At 43.2% G+C, this 21319-nt stretch overlaps 1 protein-coding gene across 1 annotated transcript; it reads right to left on the bottom strand.

Annotated features, from left to right (window-relative positions):
• Positions 1 to 7408: 7408 nt before the first annotated feature.
• Positions 7409 to 20495, bottom strand: LOC109627975 (Intraflagellar transport protein 43 homolog). The gene is made up of 9 exons (XM_020084814.2): positions 20341 to 20495; positions 19282 to 19383; positions 16643 to 16713; positions 14272 to 14307; positions 13488 to 13534; positions 8961 to 9033; positions 8156 to 8231; positions 7965 to 8027; positions 7409 to 7702 (listed from the first exon to the last, which is right to left on the bottom strand). The coding sequence occupies exons 1-9, from the start codon at positions 20383 to 20385 to the stop codon at positions 7592 to 7594; spliced, it is 624 nt and encodes a 207-aa protein (XP_019940373.2). The 5' UTR covers positions 20386 to 20495; the 3' UTR covers positions 7409 to 7591.
• Between the last annotated feature and the right edge of the window lie 824 nt (positions 20496 to 21319).

The following is a 21319-nucleotide window of genomic DNA, read 5'->3' as shown; positions in this document are numbered from 1 at the left end:
CTAAAAATTTGAATCTTAAACCCCAACGCTGATCTAACATCACTATGAACTCGACTGAGAACCACTGGGACTCTAAATAAACTACATCTGTAGAAACTGTATGGGGATTTTTGGTAGAGACCATATTTTATAGTGAATATATTCAGCACCAATAAGAATAATAAGTTTGGGATAAAATAAATAAAATAAAATTGTGCCTACTGTTCTACACTGTGCTATATGAAGGTTTGTTACATAGTTTTTTGTTTTGTGTTACATGACTTTTTCTCAGCGTAAGTTGAACAGGTCACTACTATTAAATATTTTCATGTTGATGCTAATATTTATTACAGTTGATAATAAAACAGCACTAGTCCACAACCGGGTGCAGATACTGTCCTTAAACTGTGTCCATGAAGTTGACACACTCCTGGTCAGCATGTGAAAACAGTGTATGCTTAATAAAATTGGGGGGGGGGGGAACAGTGATTGTCCTTAAAACGAATGTTTTACATTTTCACACACAGATGCTCTCATTACATTGAAGTGTTGTTGTAATATTGTTCTGTGCAGCTCTGTTTAAAACACACAACCAGAGGAGGCTGCTGACATTAATTAGCCCCGTCAGTTCTCTGTGGCGATGCACTGCGGACAAACACTGCCCCCTAGTGGAAACACGTCCACACAGCTGCTCACTGAAATATAATCCCAATGTAGACACAGGACAACAAGCCTCTTGTACTTCAGAATAAAAAGAGACGTCTTAAGGTGCGTATTAAATTAGAAACACTTGTTCATTTAACAAAATTATGATTTTTAATTTAATTTATCTAGAAACAGTCTATATAGGTAATTTCATTCTTCATCAGTTTTACATTTGAAAAAGCCATGCTAATGTTTATTTATATATCAAAAAGATCCTTAAAATATTTATTATTTTCATTATTCTATAGAAAATAAGGTTGTGTCATAAACCTGGAGATACACTACACAACTGAAGACACACAAACAAACACACACACACACACACACACACACACACACACACACAAACACACACACACACACACACACACACACACACACACACACACACACACACACACACACACACACATTAGTGCAAGTACTGGACTGATTACAGCTCCTTCACTTTCCACATCAAGACCAGCAAACACCACAGACATGGAGGAGAGGCCCCAAACACACAAACACACACACACACACACACACACACACACACACACAACACACTCACACACAGTATATATAATAATCTGTCCTGCTCATGCACACGCACACACACTGTACTTATAAACACAAACAAACACACACATATATATTTATACTGTACACACATGCACACACACAGTGACAGCCTCCTCCTCCTCAGGCGGCCTCGGAGCTCAGGCAGGTCCCTGCCATTATCCCGTCCTCTACCCTAAACACGCAGTTTTAATTTCAAAGCTCTGATTAGCTGATGATTGCATGACAGCCGCCGACCAGGTTCCCTTTTCGCCCGGCTCCCAGACTGCAACTCAATCATGCCCAATTAGTGGGTCCCCAAACACTCTCTCTTATTAGAGGACTCATAATCGACTCATTGTGTCCTGATTTGGCAAATAAATCACTCTGGAGGCTGCTGACTCCCCCCTTCCCTCTGCTCTTTCTCCCCCCCCCACTCCACTCCTTTCACTCTGTCTTTCTGCTGCCCACTCCCCTTCTTTTCCTTGTCCAGGGGTTCAGTGACAACGTTTTCAGGCGTGCTTTTCATTGGAGCTGACAGTTTGAGCAACGCTGGACTCCCCTTTTTTTCCATTCCCCCCCAAAGAATGAAGAATAATTTAGCAGCTAAGGCAAGGCAGGCAGCACGCGGGTGTCCTTGTCCTACAAGGTTAAGAATTCATTCCATCTGAGCAAGAAAGGAGTGAATTAAAATAAATGATGGCCAGATATTTATTGCGAGTTTGTAGACGAAGCCAAGTCACTCCAGTGGACCAGCGGGGCCCGGGCCGCCAGTGGCTCAGTGTAGCCGAGCGACCTCCCTGCCGCTCACTGCCTAACTGGGGAATAACACTCAATGTCACATTACTCCCATCTTGTATTTGATATATTTATTTATATCCACATATATATGTATATCTATAAATGCATGTGTTGGGGACATCAGGGAAAATGAGATAGTGGGACGTATATGAAATTATCTGGTTTGGGGGATGCTAAAAATAATTGTAATTTGATTGAAAAAGGGGAAATCTTGAGAAAAACTGAGCTTCGGAGACGTGGACAAGGAGATCCTGAATGAGACGGGACAGGAGATATGACATAAATGTCCTTCAGTCTGGAGACACACAACCCATGGCTGCTCTAAATGTATGAGTTTATGTAAAGGTAAGGCTCGCTGAGTGATGCTGAAAAAATCATGCGTTTTGTATTGTTAAGGAAAAATATGTCAGTGTATAAAATATAGTAAGGGCCTGGTGCACTTTTCCCTCCCAGAATTCATAGCTACATCCATACATGCACTTCCTCAGAACAGGGATCCTACATGAGAGCTTTACAGACTCAGTGGGTGGACCAGCTTGAGCCCGGGGGCTTGTGGAGCAATGGGAGGCCTGTGATGTTGCACGCATGCAGCAAACGGGTGGACTGTGATGTGGTGGACTGATGGAGTCAGACCCCAGACAGTAGCTTTAGCAACGTCCCACTGTGACGGCGAGCTTCGTCCCCAGGCTCAAACAGCGTCTCCTGCAGCAACAAATCCTGTTAAATAACCTCAGGATGCTGCTTTCCTTTATCCAAACCACGCCAAGCTTTTTCACCTACGTCTCCTCCTCCATTCTACCAAGATGTGTGTGTGTGTGTGTGTGTGTGTGTGTGTGTGTGTATGTGTGTGTGTGTGTGTGTGTGTGTGTGTGTGTGTGTGTGTGTGTGTGTGTGTGTGTGTGTGTGTGTGTGTGTGTGTGTGTGGAGTGGTCATTAGTCTCTGTTTACAGTGGAGAGAGCCTGGCCAGCTGGCATGTGACGTGTGATGTGTCTCGCTGTGGTCTACCACTGAGAGACCCCTGAGTCGTGGAGGACCAGCAGCCCCGGGCCACAGAGACCACGGCGAGCCCTCGGCAGATGGAGCCTCTCGCGTTCCTCGTCTCTCTTCCACGAGCAAAGGAGAGGTGGAGCGAGCACTGGAGGTGGGACTGGCCCCGGCCCCCATCACAGATGCCAGGAGAAGGCTGAGACTCTGGCGAGGCCCTGCTGAGAGGCTGCCGGGCCGGAACAGGTGCAATCTCAGCCCCTCGATCCCCTCTGTCAGCACCTCAGTGGTGGAGCCCTCGCTCTCTTCCTGTCCTCGCTCCTTCTCATTCACACACTCGAGAGGTGTTGTGGGGCTGCATCCAGCCCCTCCCTCCACCCAGCAGCAAATCCAGGCACCAAAAAAATTATGGCCGCACAGTTCTCTAGCCGTCTCGTGACTTTCATGTCGTAAGGAATGAAAATAAAAGTACCAAGTTCAAAGCACAGCGGCAGAAGTGTGTGTTTGTGACCCTCAGAGGGCAAACAGTGGAGTTGTGTTGACTCAGGCGTTTTCCTCTGCTGGCCATGATAAGCTCCTCGGCTGACCTCGCCACTGCCAGAGGGCCAACACAACCACTCTCCCATCAGCCCTTTCTTTATCGCCAGCAGCTACAAGACAAAGAGGTTCTGCAGTATACCTGGCTGCAGCCGGCATCCTGCCTGATGGAAAGAGTTTATGACAGAAGGGGGTGGGTGGTGAGGCCCAACACGCCACCTTGACCTGTCCCTGCTCCTAGGACCTTGGTGAACCTTTTCCCATCGCAGCCAACCCCCCACGGCGACCTGGACACACCAACCGCCACTGAGTTATTATCATAATTTCCCGGAGAGGCATTGCAGGGCCTCCACAACCAGGGAGGCTTCCGTGTTTTACAGAATGTTTTGTGTTTTATTGCCTTTAAGTCACTCATAGGCCAGCGGAGAGGGCCCACAATGATAAGAAAACCAGTCATGTGAAAAATGAAGGACCCCGCGCACAGGACTGAGAGGTGAAGAAGGGAAATAATAAAATACCTGACAAATGTGGAGCTCGACTGTATTTCATGCTCAAACCCGCCTCGCCTTCCAGCCCTCGGCCGCACTAAAAACATACGAGGAGAAAGAGGAGAAATAATAATAATAATAATAACAATAATGAATTCAGTAACAAAAACAACAGAAGCCCCCCCCCCCCACATCTCGTGGATTATACTTGAAAAAAACACTCCTGGCCCTCTGACTCCCCCTCCCAGGTCCTTTGACAACATGACGGCCGTGAGATGCCCAGGGGCATTCCAAGCTGCCACCGTCCGCGCCATTTCATGTCCAAGCCCACCTGGGGTGAACAAAAAAAGGATTTGGAGCAATAGAATATTAACTAAAGAAGGGGGGGGGGGGATAGCACTGACAAAACTGATAACACTTTTCAACGCGTCAAACTTTAGAGTCTTTAAAAAAACATCACTTTCATTGTCTCTTTAGTGGAGTGATTCCTGCTCCTTTCCCACAATCCCCTGTGGGCGTTTAAAGGTGCACTATATAAAAAATAAAACATCTGTTTAATCTCCCTGTTTCAAAGTCAAATCCCCTTTTGATCAAAAAATGATATTGATCTCCTTCAGTTGAGTGGTGAGGATTTCTCCTTTAAACTTAAATTATCATGGAGTCTTTGTGGTAAATCAATACAGCGGCTGCCGTTTGAGGCTCGTTTCAAAGGGGGCGCAAGAGCCATTTGAATATGGTTGCATTTGCACACATTATTTCTACTATCAGAATTCAAATTGACCTTGCATGTATTTATGTTATAAATGAATGTGTAAAACGTGGCATAAAAAGGGGGGGGGGGCCTTTGTGTTCTTGCCTGTTTAAACACATAATCATCTTCTTGTGGTTGGTTCATGGCACCTGACTGACGCAGCGCTGGCGACAGGGAACCATTGACGGGCTCGCGGCCCCTGGTGGAATGAAGTGGTCCTAATATTCCTTGAGCTTTAGCATGTCTGTCCTCACCCCTCACTCTGTGTCAGAGGGGCCCCGACATCGGGCACAAGTTATCTTCACATCTCCCCATTTTCTTTAATTACACCTCAGCATATTGCTTCTGGGCCATATGGAAGGCAGATATTGAGACCAGATAAGATGTATAAACTTCTGTCAACACCACGGCATATTAGCCAGAGCTGGAAGCACATTATCTCTATTCTATCCCTCCAATTAGAGCCCAATATCAAAATACATAAAGACAAGGCTGGCGACGAGGAGCAGGAAAACATTACATTAACAGGGGCCGTCGTCTGTTTTTTATTAAACTTGTATAACTTCCTTGCATTTGTTTTCTTTGCCACAAAATGAAAAGTCATTTCCACCAAGGGACCCAATAAAAACACAGATATATTACCCATTTAAACCCAGTGGCCTGGGAACTCCATGAGCTCAGCTGGTCCATACTGGCCTCAAAGCTTTTACACAGGGTCCTCAGTAAAAAAAATAAACCGTAGATTCACACATGAAAACTTATTTTCCTACATAAAGTAATACATTTGGAGTCACACGTTTCCCAACAAATCAAAGAATTATAAACACTGTGTCATTACGGGGTCGTTTTGAATGAAATGTTGGATTATAGAAGAACGTGTTGGAGCAATGTGGATTTTTACAGCAGTAATGGCTCCATTATTTTAATAGAAAAATGTCAAGGAAAAACAAATGATGCCCTAAACCCACGTGAGGCATGTATCGTCTGATCTGATATGAACAGCGTCAGACTCTGCTAACCTCCCAGTGACACCATGTTCATCTGTAATCTACCGTCATAACCACAAAGCTCTCCCAGAACACAACCGCCTTCCTCACTGGAAATAATGTATATAATGCAGCTGTTGAAGTGATTGAATTCAGTGCACTCAGACAGGGAGAGGTCACTCTGAGCCTCGCTGCAGCATCAGGATACACTCTATACACGGAGAGACATGGAGGGAATAAAGGGGGAGAAGAGAGAAGCGGGAAGAGGGAGTGGAGAGAGGTCACTTTGAGAAGCTGGATGCATGCACATGCCAAACAGCGTCTCTGGATCTCGCTCTCTTTCGTTAATCCCCTCTCTGATCCACCGATGCTCGGGCCAATCATTTGAGGCCGGCCGCAACCCGTGATCACTGGGCCCTAATCTGAGTCCCGGCCCGTCCGCAGTCCACCTCAAACAGCACCGGCCGGGTGCCAGCAGAGGAGTGGCAGGCTTAGCCTTCTCCAGAGAGACAGCTAGAGGTTGTCTCTACATGGATGGACACTTCGCAGCTCGGCAGGGGCGGGAGGAAGGGGCAACATAGCAGCTGCTCGGGGCATATGGGCAGAATTCATTAAGTCTAGCTAAATAAGCCAAATGTGGAGGCGGTAAAAAAAAAAAAGGGTGCATTTGTATATATGATAGAGAAACAGAAACTGAGATCACACACTGAATTTGAGCCCTGAGATCAAATATTCTGAGCACAAATACCCCGCGTGACGGCTTATTCCTGAGGTAGCGCACTTGATGAAGTTGATTCAAGGCGCACCGAATGAAAAAAATCTGGATCTATTTGTGATGGGAAGTGATTGAGCTGTTAGATGCATAGAACTCGTGTCCTTGAGGACTTTGCTGTGCATCCCCAAATGCCATGAGACTGCTGCCTGCCTCAGAAATAAACCTAATCACAATCTGTAAATGTTACAGCTGTTTCCCTAATAGACCTGGCCGGACTTTGGAGGCCTGCTCTTAAATTCACACACATGAACCAAAGACGAAACTGAATGCTGATACATGAGGGCAGCATGCGTTACAGGCATGGTAAACAATATATTTCATAAATTAGGTCAGATTTTGTTCCAGTGTGTGAGATGCAATGTTTGTACTTCACAGTTTTTACATTGTTTCTGTTCTTTCACTTTAAAGAACACATACCTGACACCAGCAGTTGTCTTCTACCAGACTCAAAGCCATTCTTCTTTATCCAAAAGGTATAATGTATGCTAATCCCCCAGGTGTCAATAGGAAACTCTGTTCAATGCATTTGAGATAATAGTGAAGAAGGGGTTGTCTCCTATCGAAGAGCTGGAAGATAAAGTCAATGGCACAGTCAATAACAATAAGGTTGTGGGCTTTAATGAGGAATGTTAATTTGAACACAATCAACTGGATTTCAGCTTAGCTGATTATCAACCTTGGACTTGTATGAGGTTGTTGATAATGGAGACAGTACAGGGAGGGCATTTTTATCTATGACAGCTAGATTCAGAGGCTTTAAACACAAGCAGTTTGCCTTTTAGCTGTTTAAGTTAAAAAGTAACAAACAAAACAAAGAAGAAATTCAAAAACCTAAATAAAGACAGGATCAACACGGCACTGTTCACTACACAGTGAACTTTATTTAGGAAAATACAAGAAATGCTGTGTATACACTTTACAGAATATATATCCTGGATAACAAACAGTAATTACAGTTAATATAACCAAAGTCACTGGCCCTTCTGTGTAATGGACATTCACCCAGTTCCCACTGGAGCCATTCAAAGTCCAAACCTCCTCTCCTCATGTTACAGGCAACGCAGCCTGCTCCTCATTCTCTCCTTGATCCCATTCCATCAGCAGCTCTGAGGACACCTCTGTAAACAGATGATCCCAGTCCCAGCTCACATCATCCTGCAGCGTAACACAGAGACAAGAGAGGGAGGAGAAGAAGAAGAATTAAGAGGCAGGAGGAGACATAACAAGAAAGAGAGCATGGGGAACGCAGGGAGCAAAGAGAGGAGAATCGGGGAAGGAGAGCAGAGGGTGTTAATGTACACATCATAAATCTTGATTACCTGGGAGACAGAGTGGCAACCTCCCCTGGTGCTCTAGAAACAGCTGGACAGGCCTTTGCTGGGAGCTCACAAGCTATATTTACTAAAAACTCACTCACCTCTTTCACCTCCTGCTCTGGTGCTAAAACCTTGGTGAGGAGCTTCAAGTCGATCTCTCCGTCCTGAAGAAAGAGTGCAGTAAAAATTTACTTATCTTGCACAATCAGGGGTGAAATATTAAATGAACCACCTTGACGAAAAGAGACATGAACATATCAGGAATATATTTAAAAAGATATTCTTGACTTACTAGGGTCTGAAAGGCAGAGTAATACTTCAGATCGTTGTCCAGATCTCTGTAGGTCATTACACGGTTCACCTGAACGCTAACAAGATGACAGAAAATCAGAATAGGCCTCTGATACACAGATAGACTTGTATTATAATCAATACAGCACATCACAGAAGAGTAGCAGCCACCTCAACTGCAGTGCCTCAGCAAACCAAGACTGAGAAGTGGAGGTGGAGAAGTTTGGAGTTTGTGCACATTGAGGCTCTAAGACCACAGAGAGCAGGAGATGGTTGCCAAGTGGTAAACGCTTCAAATTGAAACCCAGCTGCTTATCTGTGGGTTGGAATTAAGTGTGGGGGGGGCTCTCAAAGTGGCCGGGGCCTAGCAGTGCATGCCAGTCCTACTTACTGCACATTACACGCTACATTGCCCCCACAATGAGTTCAATGTGGATATTATCTCGCACAGAGAGCAAGCCCCAGCCTAATAACCTCCACCGCTGTCATAGCCTTGCTACATATTCGACACATGTCGGCGTGTCTCTCACTGCCCTGTAAATCAAAGGGCCCAGTTAGTAAGGACCCAGGTAACGGAGTTGCATAAATCACACCCAACTGTTATTTCTCCATTTCAGCCGATAAAGCGAGACTCTGCAATGACACGAGTGGAGGACAGGTAACCATCGAAGTCACCAGAGCGAGCGACTGATCTGCCCTGTGCACCGACAGAGGTCAAATGTCTCACACACACACGACACGGGGGACATGTGTATGTGTGTGACTCCTGAGGGATAAAGGACCACCGAGTTTAAGTTGTACACTACCTTGGTGGAGCTGCGACTTGCATGGTGAGGTCTTCTTCCTGTACTTCTTCAAGATCTGGAATCACTGGAATATCTAAAAAAATAACACAAAAACAGAGACCACAACTATTTAAAGATGATCCGATTACATTTTAATTTATGTCAAAATTTGCGAAAATCCTAGAATCATTTATTAAGAAATACAGTAAATCTCCATATATGGCTTCTAGAAAGACATCTTTTTTGCATGAGTATGTTTATGTGAGACCATATCTGCATGGCACTCTCTCCCCTCCCTCTCTGGCTACATCCTCACAAGAGCTGCCCTGTCACAATAGCCATGCGGCCATGAATATTCAGGAGGTGAGGCGGCAGCTCCTCCTGCTGTGAGAGGGCCGCTGGCCAGGGGCTCCCCAGAAAGCACCCCCTGCTACCTTAGCATTTGGGCCCTGTCAGCGCCGCCCACCTCCAGGACCTGCAGTGGCCGGTGGGCCGACCTCCATGTCCACTCTGCCACTCCGACTGGGGCGGCATCCAGCAATGTGCAAGAGTATTTGCTTGTGGGCCCATCTGTGTGGGGTCGGAAGTCACAGTGCGGCCTGGCAGGGGCTGTTGTGCCAGGAGCCGCCAGCCCGCTGCTCAAACAGTGGGAACCCACTTTAATTGGCAAAACGCAACAGGACAGAGGATGGCTCCACTCCCAAGAAGGACAGGGCAAACTTTCACAGCATTTTTCAGATGTACATTTGCTGTAGCAGGGAAATAAGAGAGGCATGATGAGGAGTGTAGATGAACTGGTTGGAAAAAGAAAAATGATTAATGATAAATAAAGAGACTGATAGAAGTGTGTTCAAAAACTTTGTAGATACATATATTATCAGAAAGATTTTGTATCGCGAAAGAGAAATGAAGGGCTCAACAGTCAGTGGGGAAAAAAGGTTTTCCCAAAAATCTTTCATTTATCATGTCTCAACATAAGAAAAGGAGACAGCAGGGGAGACACCTACCCTAGCACATGGGCATGGCTGAGGTTGAAAGGGTCAGCTGCTTCAGGGTCGAGGATTCTACTACACTACGTAGGGACACTTTTTTCAAGAAAGCTTTTCAGCTGCTCCATTTCCTGAGAAGACTGGGGACGTTTGGCAATCACCAGCATCCTCATTTACTTCTACAGGTGCAACATCGGGAGCTCGCTGATGGGCCTCATGCACACAGCATCAGGACCACACCAAAACACACACTGTCCTCCATAACATCTGACAGATGACACAGGAGCACGGCCGCATGTATCACCAGACTTCGGGACAGTTTTTAAACCACCGGTCCATCAGGCTTCTCACAACTCATGAATCTAAATATTCCACATGGCATATTTGCTTACCTGCTTGTCAGCACTGCCTCCTGTTTACTGCACTGTTTACTGCACTGCTTACATAAAAAAAGGCAGTCGACCATGACGGCTGTTATTGAACCAGGACTTAAATCCAATAAATCCTCATGTTTTGTGTGTATGTAGTTTTATGTTTCATTTATACCTCAACCCATCTTTATTCATTTCTCTTTTATCTTATATTCTATTTTATATACGGATCATCATTCTATTGCTGAGCTGACTTGTTTTCTCGTTCAACAAATTTAATTGCACTGTTGCACCGTTATTTACGTACAACTAATAAAACTGAAACTGAATTCATATAAAACATTTTTGTGTAGTACAGTTAGAAAAAAACTTAGAGAAACTGGGTGTGATGAGTGTTTCCTGTACAATGTTTTCTCTGGGAGGCAGCAGACTGCACATCCTTATTAGCTCTACAGCTGAGTGTTGACAGTGACACAGACAGAGAGAAGGGGGGAGAGGAAGCAAACAAAGAGAGAGGAACAGACAGATAGTGAGAGGAAAAAGGGAGCTGGACTGCATGGAGAGGGTTGTCAGTAATCTCTAACCACAGTACTGCACCCCGAGGGGAAAGTCAATAGAGGAGCTAAATAGAGGTGAAGAGATGGAAGTCTGCATCTGATGTGGGGGAAATATCTCAGCATCTGTGTCACCATTCCTTCAAAATAATTCCTGAAAATAGCGAGTTGAAGAAATATATCGATCATTGATGGGACGGTGAATTTCTATAGTCTGTGACAGTTAGTGTCGAGAAATTAATTAGATTCTAAACATGTTTGTCAAACAGACGAAGACTTGGTCAAAACCGAACCCAGAAACTTTCCACAGATAACGAAACCTCACCCTGTGTTGATAACTTATTTCTTTCTCTTTTTTAATTAAACCAAATTAAAAATGCCACACTCGTTTAGCCGCTGACAAGATTCATCTGTGTTTCTGATATCCAAATAAATGCAGGCGCGGGTATTTCATATTCATGAGGCCCCGGTGACACTTTGTCCTCTCATTTACAAAGCACAGCGTTCAGCAGAATCTGTCCCCCCTGGACCCCCAATCAAATTTAATGGTCTTAGTGCAATGACATCAAAAAGCCTTGCTGTCCAACTCTTTGCAAACAGCTTCCTGGGTTGTCTATCTGTCCACACACACCCTTTTCCCATTTTAGCGACTAATGCGCTATGAACACACTTGCATGAGTGTTGAGTGTGAAGCGCAGAGGCATATGCTGTCTATATGCAAAGTCTATTATTAAGTGAAAAAAGGAACAAGGTTTTTAAATGAGCTTCAAATTCAACCTATTACTGGAGGTCAAGCAGGGCATCAAAGCAGCTGCAAACAAGCCGCTGTTTTCTTCTGATGCAAAGGGCAACTCGATCAGGACGAGACGTCTCTCCTCAGCACGGCTCACATCACCTACTCTGACTTCCTTCCCTCAGCTGGACATGTATCAATGTGGATTTTGTCTGGCAGCGAGCGGGCCACACGTACCCTTATTACACGGTTGCGTCTGGCCTCCTCGCTGAAGCATGTAAATATCAAAAGGGGATAATTTGCTGTGAATGTAGACATACTCCCAGCAGGCACATGCCAGTCAGCGACTTTGGAGAACAGGACATCACTCTGCATTACTATGCAGCGATCCAGGCAAATGATTACCTCGGAACAGAATCCATTTGAAATGGCTTATGGGACAATATCCAACACATCAGTGACTGACAGTGAGACACTGAGACATGAAACACACGAGTGTTTGCGATACTGGGGCTATTTTAAGTGACCAGCAGGAGGCTGTGGGGGCAGCTGATGGGGAGATGGGAGCAGGGGACTGAGCTCGCCTTCTCTCTCTCTTTCTCCCTCTGTGCTTGTAGCCAGTGGACATAAGGGATAAGGGTAGGGGACATAATCAAGATGGCAGGGGCTATCTCACTAACCGTCAGCACTGTAATTTCCAATGCCCCTGCCTCCGGCTCTGTATTAAGAGGTTTCCCTCCACAGAGTAATAATCTTTCCGGCGGCATTAACTGCAAGAGAACCAAACCTCTGGACACATACATGTAACAGAAGCAGAGTATTAAAAAACAAAACCACAGCGCCCTTCACACTAGACTTTCTGTCTGCAATTCATTGTTATTTATCGTTTTCAGGTTTGTAACACTTTTGAAATAATGTCCCGCTTTCAACAACGCACCAGCAAGAAAGAATTAAAAAATCTAATAAAACATGATTCTGTAGCAAGGTAGCGTGAAATGTTTACTCGAGCTGAATGATCATTAAATGTTATAGTTTACAATCTCTCATCTCTAAAAAGGAAAAAGAAGGAAAGTTCAATGAAACACTAAAAAGCTATTTGACTTAATTAAAATGAATTATTTGTTGAAAATCTTCTCACATAACTTTGTATGTTTGTTAGTTTATGTGTTGTTTGTTTACAGATTTCCAAAAAGCTTGGTGAAAGGATGGGACATGGGCCAACGACGAATCCAATAGATTTTGGTGCTGATCAGGATAAATCTAATTTAATCTAAAATAACATTCATCATCAAATATTTACAAATCAATAATATACGAGATACTGATGTGAGTGAGATTGTTAGATGAACATTTCACGCTGCTAACCCGTCTGTCCTCTGGCTATTTTACCCATTTCTCAGCTGCTTTGCACTGAAAGGTAGAACAGAACAAAACAGGCAGAGCTTTGCTGGAATTTCCTCCCTCAGTCCTGTAAGAGTTTGTGGTGCACAGAGTTGGGCCCTCAGGTGACTCAATCAAGGCAACAACCCAAGATCTGTATCCAACTGCACCTGCCTGACTCTGTGTGTGTGTGCATGTGTGTGGTTAACTCTGTCACTCTGGGTGACGAGGGAACACTTGAATCTTCATCAACTATTAACCTGTCTTCATTTAATGCACATAAGAACTTGTCTTTTTCATCAAAGAGGCCATGATCATACAGTGTAACCCACTCTGTGGTCTGAGGCAGAGTTCAAACCCACAAATCCATGTTGGATCCAAAGAGAAATGGAGTTTGAGCATGATCTGACTGCCTGCTTATCTGCTCCACTTCCAGAGGATGAATGTGCCGGGGAGGCAGTGGAGGGCTCCTCTCTACCCGTGAGGAGACACAGAGCGGAGGATTGCAAGGGTGCTCTTACCTCCTTCATCATCTGATCCCTGGGGAGTTTGTGGTTGCAGGCGGCGGCTGTAGAAACAGGAAGTGTGAATTATTTAATGCTTTCAAAAATGGAGCCTGATGGTGAGGTCATCACAGGGAGTGAGTGAGTTGGATCCTGGGCTACTTTACTTTTATGAAGACCGTGTTTTTTTCTTTCTCTCGTGGTAGACAGGATGCTTGCTCTGTATGCTTTGTTCTGACTGGAGTAGTGGTCTCTGACAAAAAGCACTGACAGTGCAATGAGACTGGACAAGACGACCTCTAGGATTTTTTTTTTCTAACTAAGACAAGACTTTTCTGAGAGACACAATAAAAGGGATTTTTCTTCAGGGCAAAATCTTTAGTTTCACACAAAAGCCTCTTCCTGACTGCAGCCGTAGAGGCTACTGTGTTTAGTAAAGCACACAGGAGTACGTCCTCTATACCTGCCTCTCCTCTCGGTGATGTGTATTCTAGTCACAGAATGATGCGAGGGAGGGGGATGAAAAAAAAATGGAATAACAGGAAAACTTGGCTCCTAACAGCAATAAAAGTGATGACAACCCAGTCACGCTGTTTTTTTAATCATGTTAAGTGATTGTTCTTGGAAGGCTGGGAATAGATGCAACAAAGGACAAAGTACGCCGCTGTTTCCACTTCACTACAAACATGCAAAATTACCCATTTTTATCCATACACACAAAAATGTAACTGCCGTTGAATTTAATCAGTATCCGCTCTGAGAACACTAAAATATGTATCTTAAGGTGGCTGAGTCAACTTACTCTTCCAGATCCTCAGCTGCAGGTCTTCTTGAAGATCTGTGAATCAGTAGAAACAGCAATTGTTAGACAAATTCAAGACATGACGTTTCCCTTCCGTCAGAATAATGGTTAAGAATAAAACTTCTTCTAATTATAGTAATCCTGCGATATTAGACACAGTGGGGTCGACCACAGTTGTCGACTCTCCTCTGTTTCCTCCACCGTCTCCTGCTGGATCAGGCAGCTATTTTCAGACTTCTCTCCATTTACACAGCTCAGCTTGAACAGAGGATGCCAGACACCAAAACACTATGTTTGGACTCTTCTCTACCTCAACACATTATTTTTAGCACACAGTCTGTATTAAGAAATGCAGCAGTCAAGCATTACATCTGAAAAGAAACATATAACCGCATGATTACGTTGCAGCTAATCGCTTCACCGTCATCATCATCAATCATCATATAAGAAACTGATCAAAGCAGAGTAAGTTTTGTCAGTAGACTAAAAATTGTTTTTTTTTAAAGATACTGCATTTCTTTAGTTGATCTCCTGGTTAAGTAGTGCCCCCTACTGGTTATATAGGTAATACATTCAATACTTTCACACAATCTAAAATCAGAGTACAGACATCTAGTATTTATTTAAATTCAACAAATACTTGATTTATATAACATATATATTCATCTAAGTCACAGGTATTTTCCAGTGTTTATTAGATTAACAGCTCAGCTTTATTGTTGGGATCCAAATTTTATGGATACTTGTGACTATGTTCAGGAACTTCTAACACAATGAATGTAGTGGACACATAAAGGAGTTGATCTGTCTTTTTTTTTAAGTTTTCCCTTTAAGGTTTTTATGCTGTAGATTGTGAATTATTTGTTATAGTTGGCTTCATAAAAAGAAATTGTCTTGACCATCAGAGCCAAGCTGGACAACAAAAACATTTTACTGCTTGTGCATAAATACATTCAGTGGGACATATTTCTTAAATAAGAATTTTACTTTCACTAATCTTATAACATAAATTTAACATTTAAATTACAAGATATTTTCTAAGTAGAAAAATTTTAACAACCTTAAATTGTCTTTTGAAGCAGGACACAAAACAAAAGGAGAAAATGATCAAACGCACAATTATCAAACCAATTCTCAGCCAAGAATCTTTTCCCCTGAATTATCTTCCTTATCAATGTCTCCTGGGCCCAGACCAACAGCCTTCGAGGTGTGAGGGTGCAGCAAGGCAAAGAGGAGCTGAGGGAGCCTACCTGCCTGCCCTTGGACTGTGTCCTGTCTGGAGGGCGGGGGTGGCGACACTTAAGACACATTACAGGCCCCTTGATTAAGACTCATGTAAGGCAAAGCGATAGACATGGTAAAACTGTCTTGAAAAAGTTGTTAGGGATAAAATATATTGTGACAACCTGGTTTCAAAGGTTCATCAATAAACTGACAGATCATTTAGTGTCAATTAGTAGTGATAGATCGACAAATCCCGGGATTTCTGCGCTGGGATTAGTGGGAGGAGGATGGCGGTGATTGAGCATGAGGGGTGACATTGAAGGGAAAAGTCCTTGCCGGTTCCAGGGGGGACCATTACTTACTTTGTTTTAGAAAGGATCAATGCACGTGCAAACCCCTTTTACACCTCCTGTATTTCAATCGCTTTGAGACCAGGGTATCAAGCCGGGTTACGTAAATGCAGATAAGCGACACGCTGACCTTCTGTGAGAAAGGAAAGATCTATCGAGTTTGCTATTTTGCAGTTTTCCCTGCGTGCACTACACAAATAAACACAAGTGGCGGGGCCTGTTCACTTCGATGCATCTCCTGTGCTCTCAGCTCCACCGAGACTGAAGACAAGACAAAAACAGTGGCAGGTGGAAGAGAAAACAAAGGAGGTAGTTCTGCAGAGTAATAAGTCTCACCTTCAGTTAGTCTTGTGCGGTATTTAGATTTGTTCGCTGCACACAAAAGCTTTTAGAGAGCAGCTTCCATCTGTTCCAAATATTTCACGAATTCCCCATGTTGTGCTCCCCATGTAAAGAGCAGACCGCAGTGGTAAGGGGTGATTAAGTGGCTTGAACTCCGGTGATGAAGTGGCTAGCTGACTAACAGTGCCCTCCTGTGGCTGATGCATTAACCATGTCAATTACCGCCTTGCTAGCAGATGAAGACGAATGGAGAGTTGCCTGCTCAGACAGGCTCCCTCTAACCTTGTTGATTCACTGCCCGAGTGCCAAATACGCACTGATAAATAAGCTCATTCAACAGCATGAGAGTTCATTAATAACACATAACCCGGGACCACAGCTTGAGGTCCGTGCCTTCAGTTCAGCCACAGGAGATGCGGGGTGGGGGAAACGTGGAGATACGTGGAGATACGTACTTGGCTGATCCAGACCCGGAGCTTTCTTCCGCCCAGCCACCCTGCCGCCGAGCTGGTTTAGGAGGGGGGACCTGGAGGAAGAGAGACCTTTAATAGAAAACAGCTTCGATTGATGTTCACTCACTCAAATACACACCATGTTTGTGAGCTTTTCTAATGTTAGTATACTTGTGTATGTGGAGAATGTTGCTTTAATTTGTGTTACACTTGTTTTAAACAAAATTAACTTGATACAGTGATCTGTTATTATCTGTGTTTTCTGTTTCCTCTCTGTAAGTTGCTTTTTTTATTACTCTATTTCTTGGTAAATGCATGCTAAGGTCTTATTCCGAATGAAAACATTTGAAAAGATAGGCCTATATGAAGATACTAGATGTATAAACAAGAGACATGAGTGAATGACTATTGTTGTGACCTTTTAAAAATGGACATTTGCCAGTAGGGGGCTCTCTTGTCTACCACAGAAAACCAGGACCCAAAGAGGAAAAGCAGACCCCAAAGCTTAATAGCATGAATGCAAAAGGCAACAAGAGTATGTTTAATCATCCTAATAAATATTTAGCTTAAACCAAAGTTCTACTTAAATCTTGAACTCCAATATTTAAGCAACAAGCTTGAAAAAGTTCTTGTACAATAAACAATATGCCTGGTATGTGCAGCACAGTCATCTCTATGAACTCCATTGTTTTTTTATTATAGTTTTCAATACACCAAAACATATGGAGCAGAGCGTGGGAACTGCCGGGGGGCCTGTAAGTCTGACCCTTAAATAGATTCAGAGTAAAAAAAAAAGACCCTCTCCCTCTCATTCTTTGATTCTGAAAATAGTAAACTCAGTAAGCATCTCAATCCTGAGACCGGGAGTCTGAGACCAGCACATGAATGAATGAATTCCTCTGGGTGCACAGGGGTGGACACAAGACAAATAAATTAGAAGAAAGAAAGAAGGAAGGAAAAAATAATGCACATTTCTTATTCTTAAATTGAGTCTGCAGAGAACAAAGGGCTTGTGACTTTTTTTTATTTTTTTCCATTTATGATGAAAGAAGAAGTCATCTTTCAGGGCTGCTTCCGTCACCAAAGCCATTACTAAATCTGAATGTCATCATTAAGCAGGGCAGAGGGAGCCCACACTCCTCCGCTCTTTATTACCATTAATCAAAAGAGCTGAGGCCGAACAAGCTCAATTCAATTCGTGCAATTAATAACTGTCTCTTTATTAAAACCAAGAACTGATTACAATAATGACAACTGAGGCTTTTTTGAGCAACTTTGTTGAAATTCCTTCTAGCGATGTAAAATCCCTGGCGTTTAATATTTATATGTATATTTATGACGACAACCGATTTTCACGAGACAAGATAATAAGGTTAAGTGACTTTGAGTGTAATAAATTCATCTGACGTTATTTCACTCAACAAATATGAGAGGGACGATAAGTGTGGTGAGAAAACAAAACAAATGTGTGCCTCCAATTCTGCATGACCAAATATGAACCTCACAGCTGTAGTAAAATAGCTATGGCTGTTAAGGCAATTAGTTTGACCCTTGTGGTTTCTAATTTAGGATTTTCTAATGGTCTCCGGGGCAAGGAACTGATGGTGGCCAAACCCTACGAGCCCATAAAAGCAATTGAATCTTTGTTTAAAAGGATGTCTGGAATGTGACCAATCAGTTGGGTATTTTAGACAGAAAGGCCAGGGTTGATAAACGAAGACTGTAAATAAACCCACCCAGTCACACGACACTCTGGAAAAATGTATTGCATGTGCACAACAGGTCAGAGAGGGCGCGAGAATACTGGTTCATACATTAGGGAAGTTGGCCTAATTTGGGAAGATTAGCCTAAAGCGAGAGCATTGCTGACATTTTTTTGCTTTGGGAATGTTGGCTGGTTTACAGTTTGCCAATCCAGGAGATGTGACTGATTCCATAAATACCAGCTATAGTGAAGTGAGATTATTTGTACTTCAACTGTCACTTCTGCTGCAACTTTTCTCATATGTGTTACACTATATTTAGCCTAAATGTAGCATAAAGAGCTTCACGTGAGGATTTGTGAACATTGATGGTAAAGAGTCATCAGCGTGATTAAAATGTATAAGATTTGAATTACAGTATTGTGTGACTCTTGAGTTTTAAAGGTGTTTCAGAGCTTGAATGAAAAAAAGCTTGAAAACACTTCATGCAAGTACTGTACATAAGATCCAATACACACACAGGACTATGAATGAAAAGCTTCTGTGTAAACTTTAAAACTTCCTGAAACAGGAAAACAACAAATCAAATATCTCTGCGTGAATAAGCACTCCATTAAAACTTTATACCATGTGTGTTTAGTTGTGCATGCAGTAAATTTAGAGGTAAAGAATCTCAGTAGGTCTAGATATCAAATCATTAAACCGAGGCAAAGAGTTATGTTAACTCATGTTAATGAATATAGGACTACAGTAAATGATATAAAGTTAATGTCTGGAGTAGCAGCAACAAAAAGCCATGCAAGGTCGCGTTTTTTTCTTGCTACATACCTCGTCTTCATCCTTTGATTAATATATGAGACAAAAACCAAAATGCATATTGATGCTTATTGTGAGGTGAAATCATAACATGCAACTGTAGGTTATAACAAAGTCACGTACATCTCCCATTGAAGCAGCGGTGGAGGACTTCCTCATGTAGCGAGAATCCTCAAACGAAGACTGATCTGCTGTGAGGCGAGCTCTTCGTCCAGACTTTGCCACCTGGGAAAATTTCAACATGGAAAAGACATTGTGATTTTGCTTAGTGTCACAAGCTCCTACCAAGTAAACGCAGTGAAGCACATCAAATCTGACAGTTATTTCAGTGTAGGTGGAACCTGTGCTTCTATTGATGGTAATGTGGGATCAATAGGATCACACATTTAATCGTGATCAAGCAAAGACTGTGAGGAGATAAGTTGATCTTAAGACAACAGTGTCACTGGTTTGAGAAACAGCTGACAAAGTAGGGAGGAATGGAAGACAAGCACAAACCCTTATAAGGGCCAGTGGAGAGCCTAATGTAGCTCTATGCCTAAATAATGTCAATGGAATTGTATTATATTGGTGCAGAAAAGGCTGAGTGTCCTGTCCTGAAATTGTGATATCATAAATAGTGTTGCTTCGCGTTGGTTAGGTTTCATTCAAATGTGTTTAACGTGATGATCAACAAATAAAGAAGAGTATCTGAAGCATCTGCAGGATTCCCAGCACAGGGTGACAGCGATGGTGCAGAGATAAGACAGCGAGCCTGATGTGGAGGAAGGTTGTGTTTAGCTGCGCCAGATTATGGAGGTTTCGTGACGGCTTTACGACAGAGATGATCCAGACATTCAGAAAACCACAGGTAACTCTGCATCACCAAAACAAGCACTGAGCTGGGCATGTCGGGAAGTTTCGGCTAGTGGGCTAAATAATATTAGCTTAGTTTATAGCTGGATACTCACAGACAAACATTGTCGTTACCTTTGCTCAATAAGTGAAGAATAACAATGTCTCTTCGGTGCTAACATGCTGCTAAGACCTCACTCCCCGGGCGGCTAATACTGAGGCTCACGTTAGCTTGATAGCTAAGTGGCTAGCACTAGCCTCGCCGCACCGCTGTGGTCTCACCTCCTCATACAGCCCACATTGCTCCTGCTAACCGTGTCCCCGTGTCCGTACTGCACCCCCACTCACATTTTTCACTGCCCCACCGTCTCCAAACTGAAAGTTATCCTCCATGTCTCTCCCCTTAGCTTCGCCTGGCTGTGACCAGCGTCTTCCTGGATATCACCAAGCGTCACGCAGCAACGCTCTCCATGGTAACGCCAATCAGGAAGAGAGAGCGAGTCCCATCCAATAATCACTGTGCAACACAAACAGCTCCGGAGACACGAGGTATTGGCGGATTACTGATGATCGCTGTGTTCCAGTTGATTAGAGATAACGATGGAAGATGCAAGAAAAAGAAATGTGGGGTTTTCTGGTGCATCAGAGTTGTGGGGGCCAACCTGTGGGCCAGGACCCTGCAGGGGTCAAAAGAGCTTCAACTAGGGAACATCTTAAATCTATTTCCTCTGGATGATCGAATCATCAATATCTAACACTATTAAAATGTATAAATAAAATAACATATCTATAAAAATAAGATGGGTGTCATCCTTTTTGGAGATGCAGCTTTTAGTCACTATAACTATAACTGCCTGGTTGTTTTAGGAATCAATTTCAGTTTTCAAAACCAGGTTGAAACATTTAATATACACAGGTTTCTTTAACTAAGCAACTTTACAAGGACTTCTTTGTATTTTATTATATTTTGTTTATCATTTGACACAGTACTCTCTATTTTCTCTTTTTAACCTGTTTTGTTTGGGTTGAAATCTGTTTTCAACTGTGCTTTCTGGGTTTAAATAGTTGAAATCTTGTCTGGATGAAACATGCTTTATAAATAAAGCTACATTTCCTTGCCTTTTGGTTGCTCTAACTACAAACTATAGGCCCTGCAGCCCAAAAGGTTGGGAATCACTGCATTAGAGGACATTATAAACCAAACACGGTTTGAGACATGCGGGCTGAGGACAGACATTTGAACTGAAGAAGGACTTCCAGCACAATAACAGTTTAATAATTAAGCCTGTGCCTTGCAGGACAGAAGGGTGTGTGTTGTGTGTAATAG

The sequence above is a fragment of the Paralichthys olivaceus genome, chromosome 12 (genome assembly GCF_024713975.1).
Source record: "Paralichthys olivaceus isolate ysfri-2021 chromosome 12, ASM2471397v2, whole genome shotgun sequence".
NCBI classification, from domain to species: Eukaryota; Metazoa; Chordata; class Actinopteri; order Pleuronectiformes; family Paralichthyidae; genus Paralichthys; species Paralichthys olivaceus.
The sequence above is the reverse complement of the archived record's forward strand: the minus strand, read 5'-3'. Positions and strand labels throughout refer to the sequence as shown.

What these genes read in the sequence shown, in the direction of transcription:
- LOC109627975 (XM_020084814.2), bottom strand. Translation starts at nt 20,385, where the DNA reads ATGGAGGATAACTTTCAGTTTGGAGACGGTGGGGCAGTGAAAAAT. An exon ending in CAAGTCGCAGCTCCACCAAG is followed by an intron (nt 8,232 to 8,960) that starts GTAGTGTACAAC and finishes TCATCTTGTTAG; the next exon opens with CGTTCAGGTGAACCGTGTAA. An exon ending in CAGAGCAGGAGGTGAAAGAG is followed by an intron (nt 7,703 to 7,964) that starts GTGAGTGAGTTT and finishes GTTACGCTGCAG; the next exon opens with GATGATGTGAGCTGGGACTG.